The following is a 23,278-nucleotide window of genomic DNA, read 5'->3' as shown; positions in this document are numbered from 1 at the left end:
CACGTAGCCACATTCTGTGACCATGTAAGCATGTGCTACGATGAAGTGCAAATTGCACCTAGTAGTATGAAATGCCCAGTTCCAGTGATCTTGTTAGCTGCTGTCTGTAGATCACTGAAAGGATCCATAAGTCACGTAAAGCAGAACTGCTAGCTGGTGGCATAAATCACGATTGTGCTGGACCTGCAGTGTATATTTTTGGTTGCTAGCTGAGCAGCCAGTTATGTCTTTCAGGATTAAATATGAAAGCATCTGAATGAATAGTAAGCCAAGATCAGAGTCATTCGATTTGCTTTACTCCATATTGTTTTCACTATTGACTAGCAGAGACTTCTTTCTTGCTCCCCCCCCCCCCCCCCCCCCCCCGTGAGCCTGGGCCAATGAAGGTTCCCCTTGCCAGTCACCCGTTCTACTGGAAGCCATTTGGCAATATTATTTTAGCCATAAGGAAGGGGCTGAACTCATACTCGCTGTTCTTCTTGTAAACTGTTTTCCTGAAAGTGAAGGGGGGTCCTAAAAAAGTATCCATTGCAGTAAAATATGGAACTACACATTAAGATATGCTCTGTGAAGAGTAAACGGTATGTTCATAATAAAATAAAACAATATATTTCCTTTAAGGTATCTTCATTTCTTAGTGCTTATGGTGAACATGGAAGACACATTTACTCTTGCAGGACAAAGAATAGTGAAAAAAGGATCCTGTATCTTAGTAGTTCTTAAGTGTTGACTTTGTTGAAAGACAGCCATATTCCGTCATACATTTCTAACTTTCTCTTCTGCAAGTAGAGTTTTCTCATTAAGAGAGATTAAACTTTCATCCTGTTCATATATTTTGGGTTTTGTCCTAAGTTTTCCGAGTTTTAGGTTTTCTTTTTTGCAATATTCTCTTGTATATAACCATGCATGCTGCCCTTCTTAAAAATAGCCACGAGACCAATGTATCGTTATAAATGACTTGCAGTGAACATGGGGAGATGCAGACTCTTCTTGCGAAGAGCTGGCAGTGTATGCAAAGGTCTCATTCGGTCCGCTCTTGTATGAACTCAGGCTTTGGGTGTTTGAAGCAGTAGACATGAGGATGGGTAATGGAAACCTAATGTTTGTATTCTTGTAGTCCTTTGCTCACTCTTCCTCCTATTCGTTGTGCAGATTGCAAGAGCACCTGCTCTTGTTTACCGGAATGCAAATGAATATAGGAAGATGTGGTTGCATAGATGGTGCTTCTGTCTGCCTCATTTAGCCGCAGCTGAAGCCCACGAGTACGAGCGCACTCCGTCTCAATGGGAATGCAAGCCTGAGGGAGGTTAGGTACGCTGTGGTGTGCTGCCTGCTTAGCAGAGGCCACAATAGCTCAAGCCATTGTAGGACCATGACTAGAAAGTAACCATATAGGACGCCTGAAGGATAAACTTCAAACACCTCTAAACGCGGCTGTAAATGAGTAACATGCTCCTGATTTACCCATGTGATCCTAATGTACATACGATTACTCAAGGTATGAAATTAATTGAAAATTCACTTTAAAGTTCTCTGAAAACAAAAGAAATTCTGCAGCTGCTTTCTGCAAGATCCTCCTTTGAAAATCTAGCACTAGTGATGGCTAGAAGCTTGTGCTCTGTGGTCCCATAAATAACGTGGCGAAACAGCAAAGGCCGCATTGCATGACCATAAACGATTGATTGGGAGAAGGATGTCCGTAGCCTTTTATGGAACTTCATCTTGCCTTTTCTCTGAGCAGAACCTAGCTCAGAAGTGTCTCCTTCCCAGATAAGAGCATCTAACCATGAGGCCCATTCTGAAATGAGAGTCTCCTGAACTACTTGTTCGCTTAAGCACTCGTTCATACAAATGTTACCGAGGTGTACACGTGTTCTCTCATTACTCAGCATCATTAACTGAATGACTTCTGCTTGTGACCAGTGGCTTAAATGTGACTCACCCACTGCAGTGTCTAAACACTTGGTTTGGTGGTATTGAGTGATTCCTTGTTCTGGAATAAAATATGGGGAGGAGGCTGTTAAACGTGTGCTCTCCCCATCAGATGATGCTTTTCACTTTGGCTTTATTGAGAGATCACAAGGTGGTACACAGATGGTATGGACTGTTCCTGGAACTGACTATTTAACAGTGAGCGGGTTACTTCTTCTAGCACTCCCACTAATCCCCGGTTTCAGGGTAGTCTGTTTTAGTGGTGCTGTATTGTAATTCCTGTCACCCGCATTCAGAAAATACCCAGATCTTTTGCAGTGTTTGATAGAGATGAACATTAGTTTTTATTTCCCTATTAAAACGGTTAAGTAAAAAAAATCCTTCATTTAATTAAAGAAAAATATGCAGTATAAAAAAAAAAATCACAAACATCACATTTCATTTACTTTATTCTTGCCGGCCTCTACACACCAGATATATATATTTCACTGATTACATGGCCCAAATTTGATTACAGTCTTTGCCTTAGCTCCACTACCCCCCGTCCGTTCTGTTGACTAACTTTCCCCTCCGTGTCTTCCATGTTGATTTTGATGCATGTAGATTATGAATATAAGATTTATATTTTTCTCTCTACTGTGTATTTTACTATGGCTGTGGGCAAACAAATAATAAGATAATCAAAACCTTTCTTTTAGGTACATTACAACTTTAATAAGATTCTGATGCTGCAGGAGCCTCTGTTGGTGGTTGGAGCTTTCTACATCCTGTTCTTCACTGTGATTCTTTACGTGAGGCTGGACTTCTCCATCACCAAGGTATTTTATTCATGGTAGTGTTTATGTAACATGATTTTGTTTTCTGCTCCGGTTTCAAGAATATAATTTAGTATTTTACAAAAGGTGGATTGTTTCATCCCAATTTAACAGTAGTATTATTTTTTTTAATAGTTGTTAGGAAATAAGAATTGGTGGCCGAGTGGTGTGTATACTCTACTCTCCTCCCACAGAATACGAAGTGATGTCATAATGTCGACTGGAATGCAAACTTTGAAGCTGGGATTTAGAGTGGAATGCTTTACCAACGCTAAATCAACTCCCAGTTTATTTAGAAGAAGCATTCTGGCAGTCGACCATCATTGAACAAGCTGTCTAGAAGAAAGCGCAGGAGCACTTCAATTCATTGACGCACCCGGTCATATTTTAAGGCATCTTACCCTGTGTCCGGTCATGATGCATTGACTTTGCATGGTTGTGGGGTGTGGGGGTGTGCGGGCCGGAATAACAGGCGTGGAGGCCGAATGTAGTGTGCTATGGTTAGCAAGGATTTTATTAGATACAGAGGAAGTCAAAGCCTTGGGCACGGTGTCCGGGTATACTGCTTGCTGGTCCTGTTCCGGGTCCTCGAGAGGGGGTCCGAAGAGGGGAACACAGGTAGGTCTTCCTCCGCCGGGCTGGGGATCTCCTTCCTGCTGGCGGGCGTTGGGGTGTCCCTCGGAGGTAAGTGAGAAAGACACAGGGCAGTTAGTTCCAAAGCACACGGAACTTAGATGACTGTCACCGGCACCGGGAGGGACGGAAATAGACGGTGAGGGAGGAGGACAGGGTAGGGTAAGACGGGAAAGAAAAGGGAGGTGTCGGAATAGAGTGGTTGTCGTGAAGGGAGGGGGGGGGGGGTGGTAGGTATCATACAGTGCGGGGGTGACTATATTACACAGTGCGGGTGCGCGTGATATCTGTACAAGATTTACACTATTTACACTAATTACACAAGGTGGGGAAAACACGGAGAATGATAACAGATTACTCACGTGCCCCGCCGCAACTCTCATCCGAGTTACGGCCGCTTTCCAGCCACCTCCTGAGGATGCCACCAATCCTCGCACCACAGTTCTTCCTCTTCTTCGCTCTCTCCTCGCGTCCGCTCTCCTACAGCCTCCGTCGCTGGTCCTTCGCGTCTCGCCAACTCCTGCCACGAGTCCACCGCTGGGGATCCATCCACCTCTGTGTTGCTGGTCTTTATACGATCCCCTCGGGTCGCTGAGGAAAGGCTTCCGGGGTCATGCAGGGTCACTTCCGGTCCTTTAGTGGCCGTTGCACTTCCGGGGTCATTCCAGGTCGTTTCCGGTCCGCTGGGCGCCGGCGATGCTGTCGGTACCTGCAGGGAGACAGAGAGAGGTGTAGCCGGTTTGGGCGGCAGGTTAGTGTTGTCGCCCCTATGGGCGTTCGTACGGGATCGCTGCGACCTGGAGGTAGGCTCTGCCCCTTCACAATGGTCCACTGTGCGATGAAGGTGTATAATTAAAGGCTTTTTCATTTGATTTTGTTGTACACAAATTTGATAAACTTTTAGATGGGAAATTTTTATAGCTGCATTTTCGGATCTTCTGCATCCAATTCCATGTCAATTGTTAAAGGGCTGATGGTAGAACATTTTGACATGAACATGGTACGAAATGCAGAGTAGTGAACCATGGTTTAATAGTTCAAAAGGTACATTAACCGTATTGCAGCAGAAAATAGAGCATATACGCACAGTGCGACTTTGGTGGGGATCATTTGGGGACTGAGAAAGGAATTTGAAGTTCTAGAGGGTTGGGTTAGCATAAAGGAAAAATGCCCATGGAGCAGAGCAAGAACCTGGTCTCTGACTAGCTTTCGCGCTTGCTTTATTTTCTTTTTAATTTTTCCATTGTTAAATGCTTCTGAAACTCATGATTAACTCAAAGCAACAAAGGGAGAGGTTTGCAGTAGTAAGGCTTTTCTGTGGATTGAAAATGTCTTGTGACTCGGTTATACTATGTGGAGGAGACGTAGCCTGTTTAGACTGAACATTTGTCTTGTCTCCAGTAGACTGTTGTACATCCTCCCTTAAGATTTCTTGTCCTGGTTACATACCAATGAATGAAAAGGAGAAAGGGTTTTGTTCTCCATTGCCCAGTGCATACTGAACACCGATGCCATGAAGCAGAGTCCTTTACCCTCTGCTGCCGCGTCCCCTCCATCCTGCCCCCCTCCCCCAAACATCTAGCATTCCGGCTTGGGTCTCTCAATATCAACTCCCTGTCCATCTGAGTTGGGCACTTACCCGTCTGAATGCACCTGTCGCCTACTATGCCTGGCTTCATTCAATGTCCTCTTCCCCATTTCACCAAGCAGCATGCTATAAGAAAAATCCCTCATATGCTCTCTAGGTTTCACCAAACCAATGAAGCTAGTCCATTCCCTTCACCAAATTGCATCACTTGCTACCTTTGTGTCCAGCTTCCCATCTTGCATTCTATGTACCCTTTACCTTCACTCCACCCTGTGTGCCAGTAACTGCTCTTTGCTACCTTAAACCTTCATGGTGTATTTTCAATTTGCATGCCTTATGATTTGCATTGTTCTTAAATGTTCTCGCCCTCTATTTCCTCTTAAGGACCCAGCTGCCGAAGCCAGGATGAAGGTCGCCTGCATCACGGAGCAGATTTTGACCTTGGTGAACAAGAGACTTGGACTGTACCGCCACTTTGACGAAGCAGTGAATAAATATAAGCAGTCCAGGGATATTTCCACTTTAAATAGTGGTAAAAAAACATTGGAAACGGAGCACAAAGCTCTTACGAATGAGATCGCCTCTTTGCAGTCCAAGCTCAAAGCGGAAGGATCAGACATGTGTGATAAGGTAAGAGGTGCATTGTAGGTTCCTGTGCTGCTGTTTAGGTATTTACTTAAATTAGTTTATCGTTGGGTTAAAGCAACCACTCAACATTCAAAGTTACACATTTTTTGAAAATCGAGAATGCTAATAAAGCCATCACAATAGCTTATAAAGCAATTCAGTATTCATTATATAAACACAATTCATCAAGGAATTCCTGCTATTGTTTCTACAGTTGCTTTGAATGTCCCATAATGGGGAAACCGTGTTTTTCCGAACTAGGATATTCAAAATAGTTACCCTCTAAACTGATTGGGATTTCTGGTGTTTTAAAGAAAAATAATTATAGCCCATTTAAATCAATAAGTCCCTCATTCTAGTTTATACCTCATAATACATCTATATTGCCCACCATTATTTAAAAGTTGTTGGCGTTATATTTATGGACACTTATATATCTTGCAACCATCCAAAAGGCAACCATACTGCTTTCAGAGCGATGGACGGCATGGAAGACCATTCCATTGAGAGCAGAGGGCAGTTAAGTTGTTGGGTGTGTGTGGGGGACAAGTCAGTCTTAACAGCTTATTTAAATTGTAGCATGTTGTGGAATCGTGTATATCATTTAGCATCACTTTATTTTTATTTTTTCATCACTCTTCTACTAGATAGAGAGGCGAGTATAGCACAAGTAAATGTTTACACACAAATCTGTGTCACTTAAGATGGCTACCGCAGACAGTGGCCAAGATGGGCACAAGCTGACCAATATATACAACAAAACCATACTAAAGTGTCTTAACAAGTATTCCATCCTTTACATGAAAGGTGGCTGAGATCCAGAAGCTTGATGCTCACGTGAAGGAGATTGTGCTGAAGTCGTCCATGGAGGCCGAGCGGTTGGTCGCTGGCAAGCTTAAGAAAGACTCCTACATCGAAAATGAGAAGGCGCATTCCAACAAACGCCAGGAGCTAGTCACCAAAATTGATAACATTCTTGACGCATTGTAATTTTTCCAATGTCCTAATAGAAAATAACAGCTAATGAGATTAAAGTGTGTCTGTTGGGCACACACGCAGCCCAAAGAATGTTGTCCATATTTTCCCCCAGTTTCTATTGTCCACTGTCTAACTTTCGCTGAAAAGGGCAGAAGGGTGGGTGTTTCATCGGACAAGACATACTGAAATTTATGTTCTATTGGAGTCTGATGTTATGAGCAGAAATTTCACGGCAAGTTAAGTTGCTACATGTGTTTGTTTTTTTCCACAGTGTTTCCCCTTTATACTATTTTTGGACAAAGTTTAATGAATGAATGCAATACAATTCTGTCTTTGAAATGTAAAGAAGAAACAAACAAAAGTTTTTTTGTTTTTACTTTATAATAAAAAAAATGAGAGAAAATGTTTTCATTCAGGTGGTCATTGACGCAAAGTAATTTTTGAAGCGCAGGAATTCAGCTATGTGAGTTTAAATTAAAGTCTCATAACCCTTTTGTTTTTCCAGCATACGATGGATCAAATTTAAATAAATGGGGTTTTGGGGTATGAACGGTTTTGCAGTTTTTTTTTACTTAGCTTTAAGGTGAAAGGAGGGTCAAAAAGTGTGATGCCAGAATTAAAGGATTTTTTTTAACTTTTATACTTAAAAATTGCTTGTGTGCCTTTAAAATGTTAGATTTTTTTACAGTCAGGATTTTTGAAGGTTTAGGGAGGACCCTTGAAAAGGACTCCCCTAAATTAAAAAATATTGAAATATAACACTATCAACTGGGCTGCGTTGCCAGGTGGGGCCAAACATGCATCATATGTTTTTGACATTGGATAGTTTATAGGGAAAGCAGTTGAGTTCAAAATATGCAATGCAGGACTTTCCAGCTTGTTGATGTCTGCTATGCTTGCTATTTTCTGTCTGTTGTTACTGAAGCAGTTGTTCATTCAGTTGTTTTTCCAGTTTTCCATAAAACCAAGAGTAACATATCTTTGTATTACTGGTGTAGTGTTGAACAACTATGCCTAGTTAGTGCAGCATGTTCTAGTAGAGACAACACATAGGAACCCCACATGCACCTACAGAGGGTTGTATGATGATTTTTTTCTGATAGAAACATCTAAACACAGAGTTCGAGGCATGTGGGCTGCTGAATTTATATCTATGCATCGATCGCCGCCTAGTGTTGGGTCCGTATGATTGCACATTGTTGTCCTGGAAGAGTCTTCGAAGTATCACGAGATAGGTGGCTCCTCCCCTGGACTGCAGTGCGCATGGGCATCCACTCCATGCTCAGATGGTTTTTTTCCGCCATCTTCACCATGTGAATTTACCCAGGTGTCAGACTGGATCGGGAGAATTTTTTTTATAGCAATCCTCTGGTGTCACTAGGTGACATCGTGCACTTCCATGTTGGGTCTGTCACACGTCCGTTGTGATGTCAAGGCAACCATATCTTTGCCACCTCTGTTTGCTGACGTTGATTCCTTTCTTTCCATGCCTTACATCATGACTCTGGAGCGCCTTGAATCCTGTCAACTTGACAAATTCTTCCTTTAAGCCTTTCTAGTGTGCAATGTACATCTCCACGCCAAAAACTACAAGGATCAAGCCATGTAAGGACTGACCTCACCAGATGGCGGTGATGGACACCAACTCATAATGTCTGTCTCTGGAGTCTTGGTTCCAAGCACTACTCAGTGTCTTGTGACTGCTGTGTGAAAATGAACTGCAAGGCTGACGATGACCGAGAAGCCAAACTCCCCACCGCGGACCTCTGAAGGAAGGTGAAGAAGACCCAGTCTTGGTCGAAATTGAGGGCATGGAGGTACTCTCAAGGCCAATCTTTCGTTGGCTGAGCTTCGAAGTTGGGAAGCTCAGGTAAGTCAAAAAAATCTAAGAAACAGAAGAGGTCCAAGCACAGTTCAGTTACTTTCACCTCTGAGTCGCACAATGTGTGACTACTTCCAGAGTCGTAGTGTATATTCAGACTTTGCTCCAGGTGAGCTCCAACTTCCCTGGGCCGTCAGTGATGCTGCAACAACTTGAAAACTCAGATCAGCCCCATAGAAGATATTTGGTACTCCTCTGGATCCCTCTGGTACACCTTTGGTCTCCAAAGATCTGCTGTGGCCTCCAGTTGGGTTACTGCAGAATGATTAGTCTCTAAGGCAGACTATGCTGCTTGACCTCGATCCGAGGCCTGCCCTTACTCTGAGCTCTGCTCCAGTACCACCGCAACACCTGATGCCAACGGCCCGAGTCTGACACTGATGCCAGAAGCGAAGCCTATAGTTTTATTGGACTCCAGAGCTCAACTGCAACTTATCTTCCTTTATTCACTTTCTCTGAAACCAATAGGTGCAAGAAGATTAGGATACCCCGATTTAACCTATTTTGTAGACTTTCAGGGTGCCAGTGGTCTGGATATCTCTCCAGCTATTTGTTTATTTTCCCTTAACCCGGATATGCCAACAGAGTAGTCGGCCTCCTTCGTTACAGTAATAAGCAGGACAGCAGAGTTTTTAGATCCCGCCTGGCCCACAACAGAAGTCAAGACAAATGTAATTATAGAGGTACTTAATGCAGGTCAAACAAACCAGAATCTCTCCTGTCTTTTAATGAGGTCCTTACTAACAGGCACCTGGGAAAACCAAGGATCTTACCCATCCTCCATTTAATAGGCAGCATAGCCCTACTCCTGGGGATCTGGATTTAATCCTGTATCATCCCATTCTGTGGAGCCTTGTGGTGCAAGAGTCCCCAGGCTATCTTGACCTCATTGCTCGACCATCCCGCCAGACATTCCAAACTGATGGAGAGATTTGGTACTCAGACTTATTCTCCTGACAGTCTTGCCCTCTGGTCAGTGAATACCAGCTGCCTCCTTAGGATATACTGACATGCGTTGCGGGACACAGCAGCAGACATCTTGCCGGTAGTCCCAGATAATATCTGGCCTACTCTCTGCATCGACTTATCCTATAAGGACACAGTGAAGTACTCCTTTTGCTCAAGCGTAGGCACTGCTGACTGTTGGGGTGCTTCGGCATCATGCCTAGATTCAATCTACAGGCTTTACTAACGATGTCAAACAATTGCTGAAGGGCATGCAGTATGATGACTTGTGCCTTTTTGGAACAAAAGCGGGCCGCGGCTATAGCGGTTTAAAGAGAGCAAAGCTACAGCACTCTCTCTAGGCCTCACTCTGATTATTTGGCATTCCACCAGCAGTTCTGCACCCTTCGAGGGGCATCACGCCTGACCAATGGGTGTTCCAGATTGTGGGAACACTTACTCCCTTCTTGTCCCAACCCCAGAAATGCCACTTGCACCGCAATGCCTCAAGTAGGTCCACTTGTCCATTCTCCGGCCAGAAGTTCAAGCTCTCTTGCCTTGGTCATCGGAGTTGTAGAGAGGGTGTCGACTGCAGAGATCACGACTGGCTGTTACTCCTGTGCCAAAAAACGATGGAGGCCTTTGCTGCATCGTCATTCTGCACCCTTTGAAATCCACTCCTGCCTCCTTCACAACAGCTCCCATTCATCAGAGCCATACTGGACATGCTGCTGTTTGAAGCCTTTCTTCCACCGCAATAGGCTCAGGGCATTTTGGCTGTGATCCTGATCTTTTAACCCTTTACCTGGGTCTCCGAGAGAGGGGCTCTGTGGCCTATTGAGCTCATGCAACTTACTTGTAGACCACCCGAGGACACATAAGGGCTCTGCAATGGGATCTGAAGTGTCCGTGGGTTCAGCACAAAGAGGACTTATCGGAGTACATCTGGGTGTCAGAGGAGACTATGAAAGTTCTGCAGTGGGGACTGCACAACCACATTTGGACCAGTGGCAGACTTCTCTCTGCCCCACCCAGAGCGAACAGTTTTGACTGATTAATTGTCACTGGTCTGGGCAGATAACCTGGGAGAGGTGGAGATCAGAGGACTCTACTTGCTGGAGTTACAAGTGACTCACTTGGCACTGAAGATGTTCCTCCTGACCATCAAGAGGGAACAGGTGCAGGTTCTCAGGGACACCATGAACTGCATGTGGTCCAGTGCCAGGAGGTGCTGCTTCTTTGAAAGAGGCTGAATGCTCAGGGCATCTCCCTGTTCGCTCAACACCTAGCAGGATTTTTAAACACCAGGGAAGATGAACTCAGCTGCCAGTGCCTAGTAGATCATAAATGCAGTTGCACAGGGAGTCTTCTAGCAAGAGGGAGAAACTCATCTCAATCTATTTGCCACTGCAGATAATGCAGTGTCCAAAATTTGAGCATTGGAGTTCCCAGGGCAGTTCTTCCTCTGAGACGTTACGCCTCAATTGGGGTTCGGGACTACTGAACACCTTCCCACCCCTACCTCTCCTGCCCAGGATACTGAAAAAGATCAAGAAAGACTGAGACCCAACTCATCCTACTGGCCCCAGTCTGGCAAGGAGTGTGGTACCTGAAACTCCTGTCCATGTGAGAATGTTTTCCAATCTGCTAGCCCTACGGGATGACCTTATGTCGCAACAGCAGAAATGAGCCTTGTGCCCTAGCTGTCACACACTACACCTCCATGCATGGAGATTCCACAGCAATAGTTGATTTTCTTGTTTTCGATCTCCCTTCTCAAGCAGTTGGTATGATCCTGACAGCTAGGCATTCCTCCACCAGAACTGTATTTCCACTGGGAGAGTTTTGTGGTCTGGTGTTCCTCCTGTGACATTCAAACCTTACAAGCCAAGCTGTCTGATATCCTAATGTTTTCTAGCTCAGCCTTGCTGTAGCAACAGATAAAGGTTAGCGGATGGAACTGGCACTTTCTGGTTGACTGAAGGGATGCCTCCAGCTAGGCAGAACCTACCGCTCCCATTAAGGGTAGTTGATTACACTTGCTGTATAACCTGTGCTCACCCTTGGGTAGCTTGGTACTGAGCAATCGGGCTTAATTCAGAGACAATGTGTAAAGCAAAGGCACAGCAGTCACTCACGATAAATACACTGAGAGTCACAAAAGAGACATCACATAAGTTGTATGGGAAAAAAAACGTTTGTTGTATCCATACATAAATTCAAGAATAACATCAACATTACAGACAGACAGACAGACACACACACACACACACACACACACACACACACCCACACCCCCCCCCCCCCACCCCCCCCCCCCCCCCCCCTTAGGTACTAGGGCAGTCACACTTAGTCTTGTTACCTCAGAAAGCAGGTGGGGATATGTAGAAAGTTTTATTTGGGAGGTAGACATAAACAAGAAGAGTTTAGCAGCCACTTGTGAAGTTTACCCCAGGTCTCAAAACACAAAGTCCTGCAGTCTCTTGACCCGCTTCTGAACTGGCTCTGAAGCGTTCCGCCAAGATTTCTTCAGGAGGGGCTAGGTGTGGAGAGGGCAGTTGGTCCGCCATGATGAGGGTCTAAACAGAACAACTGACGAATGAGGAATAACAAAGGGGAGCCTCTTGGTAGGAGGAGGTGCCCAAACAGGTAAATGTTGATCAGGGTTGTGCCCAGGCAATCCGGCAAAGTGTCTAGTGCACTTAGGTATGGGTTGCACCAGACACTTCAGGTCTCAAACACGAGTCGCAATTCTGTACCTCCCTGCAAATGAGGCACAATGACCGGTGTATGTTAATATGGGTTGCACCAGGCAATTCCTATCACACACAGCAAGAGTTGCAAGTTCCGTGCTGCCCCGAAAAGGAGACACCACGTCCGGTGCATGATAATGTGGGGTTCATCAGACCACGATGCAAGTTCAGCAGAGCCACATGAGGTAGAGCGAGGTTTTACTACTGGTACACCCCCACCTTCGAGGGTCACACCCTGCAAATCGGGCACCGAATACAGTTGGCGTCATGCACAAGAAAGATATGGAACTATCAACTAAATGGGCTACTCTGGGTCCTGCAGCCGGTGAATCCACTCGCCACCAAGACGCTTGTGTGTCGGGGTCCCCTCGGTGCAGGAACCACACACCTTCGATGCAGGCAAGATTTCTGGGGCTCTGCACTAGACAATCCGGTTTCCTGGCACAAGTCTTAGTTCCATGCTAACACCGCACTACCTGTTGGGATTGAGTAGGCGATGTGGGCACCAGTCACCGCTGTCCACATGTCAGGTAGATGATGCAAGTCCCTCACGGGAGATATTTAATGCCCCTAAGAACTCTGGGAGAACAGGAGGCCCGCCAACAGGCACTTGGTGAGCACACTTCAGGGCACCACACTTCAGCAGTTCTTTCAGCCCAGGCCAGCCACTATTCAGAAAGGGTAAGCAGCCCCCTTCAATGGAAGTAATCCTCAGTGACCACAACAGAATCCTCTGACAGTGTGGACGAAGCAGTCTGGCTTCTCCAGCCCCGCCTCCCCACAAGCGTATCTCGCCACAAGCATATAGTTCTTCTCCCCTTGCAGAAAGATGGCACAAGTAGTTATACTGTTGTGTGTCTTAGAAGTTGGGGGGTTCCCTTTAAACCCCTTTAATGTTTTCTCTAAATTGTAGGCCTCTCTGCCATGGGGCAGTGAAACGAAGATCTTAATCTTTAGTGGGGCTTTGATCTAGGCCTGAGGCCATTGTAAACAAGCATTAGAAATGCAATCGGGCTCGGATTTATTTGAGTTTGAGCTAATGGCATTGTAAATGCCAATGTATTGTTGCTATGTGTTATGGAGTGTGTTCATGTGGTGTGTACTGCCAGTGATCTCCTTGTGAGTGTGAGAATATTGCACCGTTACTGCCTGTGATGTCCTTCTTGTGAGTGTGAGAAGCTTGCACCTCTGCTGCCTGTGGTCTCCTTGTGAGTGTAAGAAGCTTGCACTGCTGCTGCCTGTGATGTCGTTCTTGTGAGTGGGAGAAGATTGCACCTCAGCTGACTGTGGTCTTGTGAGTGTAAGAAGCTTGCACAGCTGCTGCCTGTGATGCCCTACTCACTACTCTACTCACTACTCTGCTCACTACTCTGCACTCACTACTCTAATCACTACTCTGCACTCACTACTCTGCACTCACTACTCTGCACTCACTACTCACTACTCTACTCACTACTCTACTCACTACTCTACTCACTACTCTGCACTCACTACTCTGCACTCACTACTCTGCACTCACTACTCTGCACTCACTACTCTGCACTCACTACTCTGCACTCACTACTCTGCACTCACTACTCTGCACTCACTACTCTACTCACTACTCTACTCACTACTCTACTCACTACTCTACTCACTACTCACTACTCTACACTCACTACTCTACTCACTACTCTCCACTCACTACTCTACTCACTACTCACTACTCTCCACTCACTACTCTACTCACTACTCACTACTCTGCACTCACTACTCACTACTCTGCACTCACTACTCTAGTCACTACTCTCCACTCTACTCACTACTCACTACTCTACTTTCTACTCACTACTCACTACTCTACTCACTACTCTACTCACTACTCTACTCACTACTCTACTCACTACTCTACTCACTACTCACTTCTCTACTCACTACTCTGCACTCACTACTTTACTCACTACTCTACTCACCTCACTACTCACCTCACTACTCACCTCACTACTCACCTCACTACTCACCTCACTACTCACCTCACTACTCACCTCACTACTCACCTCACTACTCTACTCACTACTCTACTCACTACTCTGCACTCACTACTCTACTCACTACTCTACTCACTACTCTACTCACTACTCTACTCACTACTCTACTCACTACTCTACTCACTACTCTACTCACTACTCTACTCACTACACTACTCACTACTCTGCACTCACTACTCTGCACTCACTACTCACTACTCACTACTCTGCACTCACTACTCACTACTCTGCACTCACTACTCACTACTCTGCACTCACTACTCTACTCACTACTCTCCACTCACTACTCTACTCACTACTCTACTTTCTACTCACTACTCTACTCACTACTCACTACTCTACTCACTACTCTACTCACTACTCTACTCACTACTCTACTCACTACTCTACTCACTACTCTACTCACTACTCTACTCACTACTCTGCACTCACCACTCACTACTGTGCACTCACTACTCACTACTGTGCACTCACTACTCTACTCACTACTCACTACTCTACTCACTACTCTACTCACTACTCTACTCACTACTCTACTCACTACTCTACTCACTACTCTACTCACTACTCTACTCACTACTCTACTCACTACTCTACTCACTACTCTACTCACTACTCTACTCACTACTCTACTCACTACTCTACTCTCTACTCTACTCACTACTCTACTCACTACTCTGCACTCACTACTCACTACTCTGCACTCACTACTCACTACTCTGCTCACTACTCACTACTCTACTCACTACTCTCCACTCACTACTCTACTCACTACTCTACTCACTACTTTCTACTCACTACTCTACTCACTACTCTACTCACTACTCTACTCACTACTCTACTCACTACTCTACTCACTACTCTACTCTACTCACTACTCTACTCACTACTCTACTCACTACTCTACTCACTACTCTACTCACTACTCTACTCACTACTCTACTCACTACTTTCTACTCACTACTCACTACTCTACTCACTTCTCTACTCACTACTCTACTCACTACTCTACTCACTACTCTACTCACTACTCTACTCACTACTTTCTACTCACTACTCACTACTCTACTCACTTCTCTACTCACTACTCTGCACTCACTACTTTACTCACTACTTTCTACTCACTACTCTACTTTCTACTCACTACTCTACTCACTACTCACTACTCTACTCACTACTCACTACTCTACTCACCTCACTACTCTACTCACTACTGACTACTCTACTCACTACTCTGCACTCACTACTCTGCACTCACTACTCTGCACTCACTACTCTGCACTCACTACTCTGCACTCACTACTCTGCACTCACTACTCTGCACTCACTACTCTGCACTCACTACTCTAACACCTGAGATATGTCGCAGGATACATTATATAAATATGTCCACTCCTTAAACTGTAAAGAAGGAACACATCACATAAATTATTCATACGGATCACACCTTGCAGGACAAAGTAACTAACGCACTCCCACTACTGCATACCTTGCAGGACAAAGGAAGTGATGCTCACCCACTACTGCACAATTTGCAGGAAAAAAGAATAACACACTCCCACTACTGCATACCTTGCAGGACATCACTACTGCATAACTTACAGTTTTGCAGCGTGAATCTTTCTGGATTCACTATGCTGTGCATTATTCCGCGGTCTTGTGGTTGGGTCCGGATTCGTAGTCTTTTCTTTGTTTTTTTTTTTTTTTTTTCTCTTTGCCCAGGTGGGCGTCGGCGTCACACCCCCTTTGGGTGTATTTCCGGTGACGTCGGCATGCTTCCTGCGGAAGCTCCCACTCTTGGGCGCCATCTTCAGATTCTTTTTTTCCGCGGTCGGGTCTGGATCGTTCCCGTTTGGGCTCCAGACATTTTTGGAGAAAGAAGAAAGAAAAATACAGAAAAGACGAGGAGAAGTCATCTGAAGACTCCAGGGGACTTCACCGACGAAAGACAAGCAAAGATAAGGCGTTTTCCATCCAGATCTTCGACGACCGTCGACGAACACGCGACCAGAGAGGCCCTGGACGCTCGAGGATGGACAACACGCCGTTCAAGTTCTGCCGTAACTGCCACCACAAGTACGCGCAGAAGGACCAGCACCCGGTATGCAACCTTTGCCTACCGGTGGACCACGAAAGCGGAGACTGCAACGCCTGTTCCGCCTTCACCCCGAAGACCCTTCGTGTGAGAGAGAGGCAGAGGGTAGCACACGCCGCCCTGCAGGGGAAGGCCCCGACCCCGTCGCTCTACGAGCTGGGGATGTCCTCCGAGGAAGAAGACAACGCTGCCGCCGAAGACGACAGCTACACGGTCGTAGAGACCGATTACACGAAGACTTCTGACAAGGTAGGAGACTCTTCGGCCCCCAAGAACCCGAGAGACTCTGAGTCTCGAAAAATCGAGGGCAAGACCCCGAAAGCGCCGACGCCAAAAAAGGCGGCGTCCGCGACTACTCCCAGGCCCAGCGGATCCTCAGAGAAGGAGTCCCCGGCGCCGAGAGCTGCTGATCAGCAGAAGACGTCGAAAATCGTCCCCGAAAAGGATCGATCGACGAGGGAGAAAGACCCGAAACTGTCGACGACGACCAGAGACCCGATATCCGGTTCGACGTCGAAAACTTCGACTCCGAGAGGCACGGCGACGAGCCATCCGTCGAAGAGAGCGGCGGAACCATCCGACGCGGAACACGCGGCCGAGATGGAAAAGAAAAGAAGGCGCCTCGAGGCAGAAATGGAGAACTTCATGCAGCGGAAAAAAGATTTCGACGCAAGGATGAAGGCCTTCACGATCCCTCACAAGACCAAGCCACCAGTGCTGGAGGCGGTCGAGGAGGAAGAAGAAGAGGTCGCCGAAGTCACCGAGCAAGACCAGGACGTCGAGGTGTTCGACGACCAGGAGGAGTACGAGAATCCCCACGAGAGCTACAGCTATGGGGAGGAAGATGAGGGCAGGACAGACACAGAGTCGGCGCCCTATGACCTTCAGGAGGTAGATTACATCGATGTCGACACCGACAGCCCGGAGGAGGTGGTCGACACCTACCCCTCGAGGCCCTCGCCGCCGGACGACATCGGGGCCTACAACGCGGTGATACAATCTGCCGCAGCAGCTTTCAAGCTCAAGCTCGACGAAGAGAAGCAGAAAGCAGACTTCCTTCTGGAAACATTGCTCCCAACACAAACGAGGAGCCAGTTCCTCCCGATGCTCGAGAGCGTCTTGGCTCAGGGGAAGGAAGCTTTCAGGGAGCCCGCAACATGCAAGGCAGTAACTCCCAGAACTGAGAAGAAGTACAAGCATGCCGCAAAGGACCCGGCCTACATTCAGGGCACGGTCTCCGCAGACTCCATTATCACGGCCACAGCAAGGAGGAGGGCTAACGTACCCACTACCTCGGGCCCGCCACCGGATAAAGAGAGCAAAAGGATGGATCTGGTGGGCAGAAGGATCGAACGGAATGCCGCGACCCACTGGCGCATGGCTAATTCCAACGCCCTGGTAAACAGACACATGTACCAAATCATGGAGGGACTGGGGCAGTTGGTGAAGGACTTGCCCCAGGATGCCAAGCAGAAAGCCGAAAAGCTAATTGAAGAGGGGAAGAATGCTGCAAATTCTTGCCTTAAGACGGCCCTGGATGGGGCAGACACCGCCAGCAGGCTCATGATGATGGGCGTCACGGAAAGGAGACACGCCTGGCTCAGGATATCCGGTTTCAAACCGGAGGTGCAACACAGCATCCTGAACACACCATTCAACGGCAGTACGCTTTTCGGACAAACAGTTGATGAGCAACTCAGCCAACTTAAGAAGGATAACGAAACAGCAAGATCCATGGGAGCATTGCAGTTCAGAGGGAACAAGAGGGGCACCCCGTCACGGAGGCCCGGCGGAAGAGGCGGAAACCAGCCAGGTACATCACACCAGGCTTTCCAGCAAACGCACCAGGCAGACTCGCAGGGTCAGCAGGGCCATCAGAAACAGCCCTGGCAGTACCAACAAAGAGGCCAGTCCTTTCGAGGGAGAAATGGACGGGGACAAAATAGAAGAGGGGGCCAGCAGCCCACCTCCAAGTGACTTCAAAAAAATCCGTGTGCCCACCCACAAAAAAGATCCCAGGGGGCAGCACGTACAGATGGGTCAAGACAAACTAGACACCTACGACCACAGGACACCAGTGGGAGGAAGATTAAGATTCCACCTCCAGGAGTGGAGAGGAATCACATCAGACAAATGGATCCTCAACATTATCCAATTCGGATACTGCATAGAGTTGGAGGCGAGGCCAACAAACAGAAAACCAAGAAGAAAGCCGCTAGCAAGCAAGCAGCTGCAGTGCCTTCAGGAAGAAGCAAAAGAACTCCTGCAGAAGCAGGCCATAGAAAGGGTACCCTTCAAGGAAAGAAACACAGGAGTATACTCAACATACTTCCTGGTACCAAAAGTAGACGAGACAATGAGGCCCATTCTCGATTTACGGTTCGTGAACAAATTCATAAGAACGCAAAAATTCAAAATGACCTCCCTGCAAGAGGTGCTCCCACAGTTGCAGACCGGGGACTTCATGGTCACTATAGACCTCAAAGACGCATACCTGCACATCCCAATGAACAGGAAGCACAAGCACATGCTCAGGTTCACCGTCGGAGAAAGCCACTACCAGTTCACGACACTGGCCTTCGGTCTAAAATCGGCACCAAGAGTTTTCACAAAGTGCCTCGCAGCAGTCGCAGCGCACCTAAGAAGGCAGGGAATACATGTATACCCTTACCTGGACGACTGGCTGGTGAAAGCAAACTCATACCAGAAATGCAAGCTGCACGCACATACAGTGACCAGCACGCTCATAAACCTGGGGTTCTCCATCCATTGGAAGAAATCATCAATGGAGCCGGAACAAGTGAAGATCTTCCTGGGAGCACAGATCAACACCTTACAGGGCAAGGTGTTCCCCAGCGAGAAGAGGGCGAGGGCGCTGGTGAAGGAAACTCGCCTCTACCGGAAGGGACAAGCTCGGACAGTGAGGACGGCGAGCAAGATCATGGGGATGATGGCATCATGCATCCACCTGGTACCGAATGTACGACTCCACATGAGACCCATTCAAGAATGGCTACAGGAGCAATGGTCACAAGCTACAGGCAGTTGGGAGGATCTAGTGGTTGTAACGCACGCAGTGCAGAAGGAGATGACATGGTGGACCATGGAGAACATAGCAAGGGGAAAGCCTCTAACGCCCCCAACGCCAACAGTGACCATCACCACAGACGCATCCCTGAAGGGATGGGGCGCTCACATGGAGGAGCTCAAGGTGAGGGGACTGTGGACACCGACGGATGCCACAAAGCACATCAATTACTTAGAATTGAAGACAATCTTCCTTGCACTGAAGGCCTTTCAAACAAGACTGTACAAGCACAGGGTATTGATACAAACAGACAACACCACTGCGATGTTCTACATCAACAAGCAGGGGGGCACACAGTCCGCACCGCTTTCAACGCTGGCGCAGGAGATATGGAGATGGGCCATCCCTCTCAAGATAGACCTGCTAGCCATACACCTACCAGGGAAGGACAACATACAAGCCGATTGGCTCAGCAGGCAGACATCGGCATCCCACGAGTGGGAGCTCAATGCTCAGGAGACAAGATACCTGTTCGACAGGTGGGGGACACCATCGGTGGACCTGTTTGCCACACGCCAGAATGCAAAATGCCAAAACTTCGCATCCAGGCAGCCCGAGGAGGGGACACTGGGGAATGCCCTATGGATAGATTGGTCAAGGACATTTGCCTACGCCTTTCCCCCGATACCACTGATGCACAGAGTACTGAGCAAGTGCAGAGCGAGCAACATGACACTGATACTGGTCGCACCGCAGTGGGCGAGGCAGACCTGGTACTCGCAGATCATGGAGATGACACAGTGTGCACCCCACAGATTCAGCAGGAGGAAAGATCTACTGTCCATGCAGAACGGAGAGGTACTGCATCCAGAGCCAGAGAGCATGAGCCTAGTAGCGTGGCTCCTGAGGACATAGAGTTCGCACATTTGAGACTACCAGAAAGCACCCTGAGGGTACTTCGGGAGGCACGAAGGCCCAGCACTCGAAAGTGCTACGTTGCGAAATGGAAAAGATTCACAATATGGTGCAGACAGGAAAGACTCCACAATAAGATGAAGAGGGACTCCACAGTGCTAAGGTACCTGACGCACTTACTGGAGAAGAACCTTAGCTCATCCTCGTTAAGAGTTCACTTGGCAGCGATAGTAGCCTACACAAGGGGAGAAACGTGCAGGAGCTTCTTCACATCACAGGTGGTGAAGAGATTCCTAGAAGGAGCGAAAAGGATCGCACCACCCAAGCGGGTGCCGCCACCTGCATGGAACTTGAACACAGTCCTAACGGAACTCATGAAAGAGCCCTTTGAACCACTTCACAAGGCCTCCCTAAAGATGCTAACTATGAAAACAGCCTTCCTGGTTGCGATAACGTCCTTACGCAGAGTAAGCGAGCTTCAAGCGCTGACGCTACAAGAACCATACATACAAATACACAACGATAGAGTTGTGATGAGGACTGACCCACACTTCATGCCGAAGGTGGTATCCAATTTTCACATGAACCAGTCTATACAGATACCGAGTTTTTTCCAAAAACCCACAACCAGCGCAGAGAGAGCTCTGCACACCCTGGACGCCAGAAGGGCAGTCATGCACTACATTGAAAGGACAAAGGGGCACAGGAAAACGAAACAGTTTTTTGTGTCCTTCGCAAACAGCTTCATGGGCAAAGCAGTAACCAAAAGGACCATTGCACGATGGATCGCACAAACAATCCAACTCTGCCACAAACGGGCAGGACAGGAACTGGCTGAGGGGACACGTGCCCACTCCACCAGGAAGAAGGGCGCTACAATAGCCTTCCTGGCTAACACACCCATAGAGGACATATGCCTGGCGGCAACATGGGCTTCGGTGCACACGTTCACGAAGCACTACTGTGTGGACATACAAATGAACAAGGAAGCTCAAGTGGGACAGAAGGTGCTACAGCACATATTCAACACCCAACGCTCATCTTCCACCCAGCCGCCACAGAGATGAGAAACCGCTACAAAATCTATGCACAGCATAGTGAATCCAGAAAGATTCACGCTGCAAAACGAATAGTTTTCTTACCTGTCGGTGTAGTTTTGCAGCTTGAAGATCTTTCTGGATTCACTAGCGAACCCACCCACCTCCGCCAGAAAGATGAGGCTGGAGAGAGAAGAGGTGGTTAACTAAAGAATAGACTTTGAAAATACAAAGCGGTAAATACAAACTAAGAAGAACATTGCCATTACTTCGGAAACGAAAGAAACACGGAAAAAAAGAACCCGAAGATGGCGCCCAAGAGTGGGAGCTTCCGCAGGAAGCATGCCGACGTCACCGGAAATACACCCAAAGGGGGTGTGACGCCGACGCCCACCTGGGCAAAGAGAAAAAAAAAAAAAAAAAACAAAGAAAAGACTACGAATCCGGACCCAACCACAAGACCGCGGAATAATGCACAGCATAGTGAATCCAGAAAGATCTTCAAGCTGCAAAACTACACCGACAGGTAAGAAAACTATTCGTTACGCTCTCCCACTACTGCACATATGGGTAGTTAGTCTCTCCCACTACTGTACATATTGCAGGACAAAGGAACTAACACAGTCCCCCTACTGCATACTTGGTCACACATCAGACCCAAACATGACAGACTTCCACGCTTTGGGAAACTACACAGACAAAATGAAATACTCACCCCATACTGCATAAAACGTATGCACAAATCATGGGGTGCAATACTCACTACCGTAAACAACAGCTAATGAAGCACGGCAAAACAACAAATACAACAAGACCATCATGACAAAATGCATAGGTAACGACATGGCATTGCATAGATACTTAATATGGTATATGACTGTAATTTCTAATAACTGTCCAAATATATAGTGTGCGACCTCTCACCCTATCCCACTGCCAAAACAGCACTGGTTTATGAACTCACCTCTGTCCTAGAAAAAATCCTGATACCGACTACCAGCGACGTGAAGAGAAACTCCAACAAGCATTGACATAGCCAGTAGGTCTCGCATTTGGGCCCTTATAAGAGTTTAGTCATCCAGCACATATCCCAAAAATAATAATTTTAAAATAAGAGCATGGGTGGTACAAGGGGCCAGCAACCGGAGACATTCCCTCATAAACAAGGGTGAGTTGTCAGTGCCCATGTCTGAACAGAAGTCTCCTGTCACGTGAGACACCTTACTTAAACCAGTCTTAAGTTTTGGCTAGCTGCACTCTACATCCAGTGATTTTTAATGCACTGCTTACAATGTTGGGAGTCAAAGAAGTCTTCGAATGCGAAATAACTCCAGAATGCAGCGAGTCGTTGGTTCAAAGCACGGCTTGGTTAAGTTGCCACCCGTGAGAGGGGAGCTGGAAGAGGGGCTTTGAGTACCAAGGAGATCCCCCCCCCCCCACCCCATCGTTATTTGCGTTGAGTGACTGCTGGCATCTGAAAGACCAAATCGTGGAGGGCTGGGAGAAGGAGTGACAGAGTGTACCCGAATTAAGAATGCTTAGTGGCTAAAGTGCGCAACACTGCTTTCTTCTGCAAATGGAGACGTGGCAAGGCAGGAGACACTCTATGGGAGAGGGGGGGGGACTGGCAAGCTGCACGGGGCTCTACGAACAGGACCCACCTCTCCCAAGAAGGTAATATCTCTGCTGGGGTAATGGAACTACCCGCTGATCTGGCTGGCTAGTACTCGAATACAGAACACTGATAACTTTGTAACATAGACCCTGAAACAATGCTACCCCCCTGCAGAAGACTACAACACAAACGCCTCAGCTTAAATACACCACTGCAGTGTCAAACTGTCTCAGAACATCCAAAGTCCACGCATATGCCTTAGTTAAACAATTACACACAGTCTCGGAAGTGCATACACTGCACTTGAAATCCCAGTAAAAAGTTGATGCACATGACAATGAGATTCGAATGCCTTCTGGGATTAAATAAATTAAAGCTTGGCTGAACTCGTCACCACCGTGAAAGTTC

General features: G+C 47.1%; 1 protein-coding gene across 1 annotated transcript in view; it reads left to right on the top strand.

The window, feature by feature from the left end:
* RPN1 (ribophorin I) overlaps positions 1–6,976 on the top strand; it is a 47,263-nt gene extending 40,287 nt beyond the window's left edge. Inside the window, exons 8-10 of the mRNA XM_078661769.1 lie at positions 2,631–2,750; positions 5,353–5,598; positions 6,403–6,976. Of these exons, the coding sequence (XP_078517895.1) occupies positions 2,631–2,750; positions 5,353–5,598; positions 6,403–6,585 (549 nt within the window). The 3' untranslated portion in view covers positions 6,586–6,976. The remainder of the gene's footprint in view (positions 1–2,630; positions 2,751–5,352; positions 5,599–6,402) is intronic.
* The last annotated feature ends 16,302 nt before the right edge of the window (positions 6,977–23,278 follow it).

Source organism: Lissotriton helveticus, chromosome 9 (assembly GCF_964261635.1).
Source record: "Lissotriton helveticus chromosome 9, aLisHel1.1, whole genome shotgun sequence".
In the NCBI taxonomy this organism is placed as follows: domain Eukaryota; kingdom Metazoa; phylum Chordata; class Amphibia; order Caudata; family Salamandridae; genus Lissotriton; species Lissotriton helveticus.
Note: the sequence above shows the minus strand (reverse complement) of the source record. Positions and strands in the feature narration are given on the sequence as shown.